At 36.7% G+C, this 7573-nt stretch overlaps 1 protein-coding gene and 1 non-coding gene across 2 annotated transcripts; both read right to left on the bottom strand.

The window, feature by feature from the left end:
• Positions 1 to 4985: 4985 nt before the first annotated feature.
• On the bottom strand, positions 4986 to 5092 carry LOC144235074 (U6 spliceosomal RNA). Its single transcript, XR_013336129.1, has one exon. It is a non-coding gene; the product is annotated as a U6 spliceosomal RNA (small nuclear RNA).
• A 316-nt stretch (positions 5093 to 5408) lies between these two features.
• On the bottom strand, positions 5409 to 6350 carry LOC144234995 (olfactory receptor 1J21-like). The gene has a single exon (XM_077768439.1). The coding sequence runs from the start codon at positions 6348 to 6350 to the stop codon at positions 5409 to 5411; it is 942 nt and encodes a 313-aa protein (XP_077624565.1).
• Between the last annotated feature and the right edge of the window lie 1223 nt (positions 6351 to 7573).

Below are 7573 nucleotides of genomic sequence, written 5' to 3'. Positions count from 1 at the left end.
TTCTTCTATTTATAATATTATAAATTTTTATAATATTTTTATAAATATTTTTATAAATTTTTAAATAGTTTGTTGTCAAGTTGGTTTCTATATAACACCCAGGGCTCATCCCCACAAGTGCCCTCCTCCATGCCAGTCACCCCCCTTCCCCTCCCCCTCATTTGCCCTCAGTTTGTTCTCAGCATTCAAGAGTCTCTCATGGTTTGCCTCCCTGTCTCTCCCCCACTGTTTTTCCCCTTCTTCTCCCCCATGGTCCCCCATTAAGTTACTCCCAATCCTCCTATACATGCAAACATATGGTATCTGTCCTTCTCTGCCTGACTTATTTCGCTCAGCATAACACCCTCAAGTTTCATCCATGTTGCTACACATGGCCAGATTTCATTCTTTCTCATTGCCATGTAGTATTCCATTATTGTTTAAAAGACTGTTTACTCCTTCTTCCTCGCTTCAATAGCAGGAACATACATTTGTACTCCACTCATATTACTTACACTGTTCCTTGTGACATAAAGGCTTTTTTGTACCCCTGTGTATCAGTTACAGTTGCTACAGAAAAATGCTGGATGACAAATGGTCACAGTAGCTCAGAAGTATTCACCAGCAAGCATTTATGTTACTTATCAATCTGAAGGTTGTTTGGAGCTTGGCTGATCTAGCTTGGGACGGTTGTTTTTTTCTGGACTCAGCTGATCTCACTGGTGTTTCTGTGGCCAGCTGCAGGTTGGCTGACCTAAAGTGCACTCGTGTAGGGTGGCCCTGTCCCATGCATCCCTCCTTCTGGTCTGGGACTCGCATATGGACACCCTCAGACTCTTACTCAATCCTCCTTTCTTCTCCTGATGCCATATGCTAGACTGTTGCTAACTTAGCATTGTTATCAGCTACTTCTGAGCTTTTCCTGCATTGCAGTGGCAAGGCTAGAAGCTACATTTTCCAGATTTTTCTTTTCTGTATTGTTCTTGTTTAATGTCTTCCAATGAGAGGAACTCATGAGGAGTTTAGAAGACAAGAGATGAAGCCATTATTTTCTGGAGGTAATTAGAACCTGAAATACGGGTAGATATAAGCTTCACAGTAGTTTCCCATTGAACTAAGAGCCACCTGCGTTATGCAGGAGACCAAGACATTTGGGGACTTTTTCAATGATTCTTGAGATTTGCAGCACTTCCCACTAATCTTTGAAACCATCTATTTTATGCTCACACTGAAATCTTTAGTTTTGGGCTTTTTAGTCTTCAAGCACAAGTTCCCAGACCTCTGTTCCTCACCTCTTGCAACAGTTGTATAAGCAAGAACTTTTGTTCTTCTCTTCTGAACAATTCTTACTGATTAGACTTTTACTTTAAATTTACCCATTATTTACCTGTATCTTTTTTTTTTCTTTTGAGTACAGATGAAATTACCTAATTGATACTTTCATTTGCAGCCAAGAACATCTACTGCAGAGTAGTGGAGACAGAATGAACTTTTAAAACATTAGTTTTTAAAACTTCATTATTAATATGAAGAAACATTAAGATGAATCTACTTCACACAACATTAAAAGTAATCCAGGTACTCAAGGACTTTCAAGGACTGAATACAAAGTTTTAAAATTTTATATAAAAATGTAGCACATTGTCTTCAAGTATGTGACACAAGGAAGTTCTTTTTATTTTTCTTTTAAAAACTCTCCTTCCTCTATGCATTTATCCTTCTCTGCATTAAGCTCTGAACCCTGTTGATGATTAATCTTTTGTCGGCTCTACAGTTTGCTTTCTCTAGAGTTTCATATAGTAAGAATCATACCATATTTAGCCTTCCAGACTGGTTTCTTGGTACAACTACTTTATAGAAGAGTTTAGCAGTGATAGTTACATAGAACATCACATGCTTACAATTCAGTAATTCTTCTGAGTATATAATTTACAGATATATATGCACTAGATGATGTACAAGAATGTATGTAGCATCATTGATCATAATAGCAAAATGCTGAAAACAAACAAAATAGCCATAAAAAATAGAACAGACAAGTGTGTGATAGTCTCACTGTGGAATGTAATACAATAGGAATGAGTTCACATCACAAGGATGATTCCAGACAACAAAGGCAAAACCTAGAAGAATAAATATATTGTTATTTCATTGATACACAGTTCTAGAGCAGGCTAAGTTGAAGGAACAGTATAATGTGCTAAAACTATTATTTTTCTTTTCAAATTTTTATTTAAATTCTAGTTAGTTAACATACAGTGCAATAATGGTTTCAGGAGAAGAATTCAGTGATTCATCACTTGCATACATACATACATCACTTACATACAACACCCAGTGCTCATCATAACAAGTGGTCTCCTTAATACCTATCACTCATCTATCTCATCCTTCACCCACCTCCCTCCATCAACCGTCAGTTGGTTCTCTATCTTTAAGACTCTCTTACTGTTTGTTTCCCTCTCTCTTTTTTCCCATCCCATATGTTTATCTGCTTTGTTTCTTAAATTCCACATATAAGAGAAATCATACGGCATTTGTTTTTCTGAATGACTTACTTCACTTAACATAATACTCTCTAGCTCCATCCACATCATTGTAAATGTTAAGATTTCATTCTTTTTGTTGACTGAGTAATATTCCACTGCATATGTATACTACATCTCCTTTGTCTATTTATCAGTTTTTGGACATTTGGGCTTTCTGGTGCTTTCTGCTACAATAGCTTAACTATTGTAGGTAATGCTGCTATAAACATCAGTGTGCATGTACCCTTTTGAATCTGTATTTTTGTATCTTTTGAGTAAATCCCTAGTAGTGCATTTCCTGGCTCATAGGATAGTTCTATTTTTTTTTTTTTTAACTTTTTGAGGAACCCCATTCTGTTCTCTAGACTGGCTGCACCAGTTTGCATTCCCAACAACAGTGCAAGAGAGTTCCCCTGTCTCCACATCCTTGCCAACACCTAGTGTTTCTTGTATTGTTAATGTTAGCCATTCTGACAGGTGTGAGGTGGTACCTCATCCTAGTTTTGATTTGTATTTCTCTGATGATTAGTAATGTTGAGCATCTTTTCATGTGTCTGTGAGCCATCTGATGTCTTTATTTTTTAAATAAAGTTAGTTTATTTTTAAAATCATGTTAGCATACAGTGGATGTCTTCTTTATTTATTTATTTATTTTTAATGTTTTATTTATTTCTAGGAGAGAGAGAGAGAGACACAGCACGAGCAGGGGAGGGTCAGAGAGAGAGGGAATCACAGACTCTGAAACAGGCTCCAGGCTCTGAGCTGGCAGTCAGCACAGAGCCTGACGCGGGGCTGGAACCCACGAACCGCGAGATCATGACCTAAGCAAAAGTCGGACGCTTTACCGACTAAGCCACCCAGGCGCCCCATTGGATGTCTTCTTTAAATAAAAGTAGGAAATATTGAAATATTAAAAATATGGGATACTTTCTTTTTCTTGGAAATTAAAGAGTATCTATTTTTTTCAAAATGAGTAACATTTTTCCAGTTATTAAACTAATACATGCTATCAAAACTTAAAACAATACTGAAAATTATGAAGAAGAAAGTAATAATCACCCATAACACTAATACTCCAACAAAACACTATGAACATTGAGACATAGTTCTATGCATATACATATGTATATATACTTAATGGTTATTTATGTAAAAATTATTAGGTACTTTATTTTTTACTTTTTTATTAGGTACTTTAAACAAAAGAGGAAGATAACAGTTGCAGAGGAGACAAGGGACTTCAACAAATTGTTAGTTTTCTACTACTTAAGCCTAGAGACTGTTAAATGAATATTTCTTTTCATATTTTAGGGTGTGATTATATGTATATATAGACACATACACATTCACACATACAACATACCATGTTTATATACATATATATTCAAACTATATGTATATATGTCAAATATGCTTTTTTGTATGGTATTTCAATATTTTTTAAAGTTTAAATAAAACTTACAGTAAAATTGGTAAGAATGTTAATCAAGTTTGAAAACTATCCAAGTAATCTAAGAACTCAGGATGGACCTGACATATACAGCATTGTAAGTATTACTTCTGCTAAACATTGCTAGTTGAGTGTCACTGGACTACTTACTAAGCCTCTCTTAATATGAATTTCCTCTTTTATACCAATTACCAGGATTAAATGAGATACTAAATATGGAAATATTTGTCACAGCTATTGGCTTGTAGTTATATCTGCCTTGAGCAAAGATAGTTTCTCAGGGACTAAAAGTAACATCAACATTTCAGATGAAAACATAAGACACTATACGTACATGGGACAAGCGTGTACTTTTTTGAAAAGTTCAGATACGTTTGGATGAAGTACTGCCTAAGTTCATTACAGGTCTAGGTTTTTGATATTCCTCCTAGGAATTCTTAGGTTCAGCCTTCATACCCTAGAAGGCTGAATTCTCTTGCACTGGACTGGTTGCTCATAGTCACATGGTCACTTAGAAAACCACTTCAAAACCTCTATTCTCACTACCACACTTCACTCCCAATTGGCCATCCCAAGACACAGTTTCCATCAAGTTTGAGTTCACCATCTGATGTCTGTACCAGACCTTTCTAGACCTTTTTTTTGAGGGGAGGGAGGCATTAAAAAAACCAGTTCATTTCAATTTGTGACTAGATCCACTCAATTTAAGGAAAAAACAGTGATGTATTATGTTACCATCACCCTATAAACATAACTGAAAACCAAAGTTTGGACAAGTGATAAGAAATTAGGGACAAAAATAAAACTCAATTTCTAATGAATGTCATTCATAATAATAAATTTCAATGAATTACCAAATTAAATGCAAACTAAAATCATGAAACTACCAGAAGGAATATTTTGTTATCTTGAGAAGGGAAAAGCTTTTCTATATAAAGTTTGTAAATTATTTTTTTCCACTTTTATTTATTTATTTACAAATAGATTATTGTCAGGTTGGTTTCCATATAACACCCAGTGCTCATCCAAAAATTATGGAACGCTTCATGAATTTGCGTGTCATCCTTGCGCAGGGGCCATGCTAATCTTCTCTGTATCGTTCCAATTTTAGTATATGTGCTGCCAAAGCGAGCACTGTAAATTATTTTTAAAAATAAAAAGTAGAAAGAATGAAAGCTATGACTGCACAAACATTTAAAATGAATGTAGTTCAGGGGATATCATATGAAAAAGAAGAAAAAAACATTTAAGAAAAGATTGTTGTGCAGATACGTTTTTTTTTCCTATGACTCTAAAATGAATAAAGAAACTAAACAGAGAAGAAAACTAAGTCCAAGCTGAAAAAGAAACTAAAGAAAGAGTGCCACATCAAGATTTACTAAAAAGCAATTCAGAGAAGAAAGCATATTCACATTGCATGCCTTATTTCCAATTAGTAGGGAAAACAGCACTCAACATGATGAAAATAGTCCTCTACTGAATAGATGTCCCAGCGCTCCTTTCATATCCCGATTCCTCAGACTGTAGATAAAGGGATTTAGCATGGGAGTGACCAGAGTGTACAATATGGCCACAATGACATCCTTGTCATTGGAATTATGGGATGAGGGAAAGAAGTACAGTCCAATAATTGCTCCATAGTACAGAGATACCACAGAGAGGTGAGAACCACATGTGGACAGAGCTTTACAGATTCCTTTGGTTGAGGGGACCCTCAGGATAGTGGCCCCAATGCAGCCATAAGAGACCAGGATGCATATGAATGGCAGGGTAATGACCACCACTCCCACAGTAAGGATAACCAGCTCATTGACTGTGGTATCTGAGCTGGAGAGCTTAAGTAAGGCAGAGAGGTCGCAGAAGAAGTGGGAGAGAGTGTTGTCTCCATGGAAAGAGAGACGAGTCAGGAGGAGGGTATGCAAAAGAGCACTAGCACAGGAGAGGACCCAGGACACAATTACTAGCAGGAAACACAGGTTCAGATTCATGATAGTGGTATAGTGGAGGGGGTGACAGATGGCCACGTACCTGTCATATGCCATTGATGTGAGAAGGAAGCTGTCAAGATCCCCCAAAAATAAGAAGAAATACAGCTGAGAAATGCATCCAGCATATGAGATGGATTGACTCTGTGTTTGCATGTTTATGAGCATCTTTGGAGCTGTGACTGATGAGAAAGAGATGTCAGTGAAGGCCAAGTGGCTGAGGAAGAAGTACATGGGGGTGTGGAGACAAGAGTCCAGCCTGATAAGCAGAATGATGAGCAGGTTCCCTAGCACCGTGGTCAGGTACATGCCCAGGAAAAGAGTGTAGTATATACCTTGCTTCTCTTTCCACATGGAGAGCCCCAGGAGGAGGAACTCAGACACACTGCTCTGATTATCCCTCTTCATACTCTTTTCTCTTTTGCTGGAGATGGGGGTGGGGGAGGAAGATAGTATGTAAAAGAATGAGAAATCATTGTGACTATCACATTATGGAAACATGGTTTTGAATTAGTCAGTACATAAATTTTAACCTCAATAACTCATACTGTTTGCACCACTAATGGGCTGGTGATGGTTTGACATCAGGATATTATGTGTCCACCTAGAAACTGACACAGCCTTTTTTGGAGAATCCTTCAAACATTAGAATGATGATCAAACCAGATCAGATTCTAACTTGAGGATTCCAGGAGTTCATGATAGAAATCTGAGATTAGGAAATTGGAGTGCAAGGCTGTCAGTAAGCTTTGGGAAATCCTAGTAGAGGCTCTCCAATTGGTCTTTTGGCCTTTTTTAACCTTCCCCATGCCTCTCACATGTGCTTTGGCTAATATTTTATTTCCATGCATTGGATCAAAATAAGACAACTCAGTGGTGCCCTGGATCTCCCAGAAATCAACATCTGGAGGCTTGGTGGAAACATATGTGCAACTGGTCAAGGAAAGGACTTTAAGGACAAGAATCTTTGTCAATAACATAGATCTAATGACATACCTTGTAATATAGTCATCAGTCTTAAAGGAATTTCTTTAAGAAAATTCCTTCCTGCTCCTCAAAATTTTCTGTCTACCATCACTCTTGCTAAAGAAATTTTCATGGAATGTGGAGGAAGAGTCCATTTTTCTTCCAAATTCTCACCTTATTCCCTGAGTTCTAACCAGATCACTCTTATTCCAGTTCTCAGAATGCCAGGAAATATTTTGGCTTTTCCAGTCATATTCTGGATATGCCAAAGAATAACATTTTTGTGTTTCTCCAACATAATTTACCAAATAACCCCTCCTTTTTCACAGTTCCTAAACCTAGATTTTATGCCAGTGATTCATAGCCAAGTTTTTCTTGTCATATCCTAATACTTATATTTTGCTAATACTATCATTTATCTCTTTATTCTTTAGATTAGTTAGTCTTAGACCTGCCCATGTGAACATTCACAAAATTATAGGGAAAGAGAACATGATAGTCTGTCTACTAAAATAATAGGTTTCACACACTATATAAAGACTTATTCAGTCTAAAGGTCTTTTTCTCTGAGAGTGTGTCTCACTATAGGACCTACATTCATCTTGGAGCTTACCTAAAGTTTACATTATGTACCAATTCTCCCAATGTGACTGAAATTATCTCTT

The sequence above is a fragment of the Crocuta crocuta genome, unplaced genomic scaffold (genome assembly GCF_008692635.1).
Source record: "Crocuta crocuta isolate KB4526 unplaced genomic scaffold, BGI_CrCroc_1.0 scaffold35, whole genome shotgun sequence".
NCBI classification, from domain to species: domain Eukaryota; kingdom Metazoa; phylum Chordata; class Mammalia; order Carnivora; family Hyaenidae; genus Crocuta; species Crocuta crocuta.
The sequence above is the reverse complement of the archived record's forward strand: the minus strand, read 5'-3'. Positions and strand labels throughout refer to the sequence as shown.

What these genes read in the sequence shown, in the direction of transcription:
- LOC144234995 (XM_077768439.1), bottom strand. Translation starts at nt 6,350, where the DNA reads ATGAAGAGGGATAATCAGAGCAGTGTGTCTGAGTTCCTCCTCCTGGGG.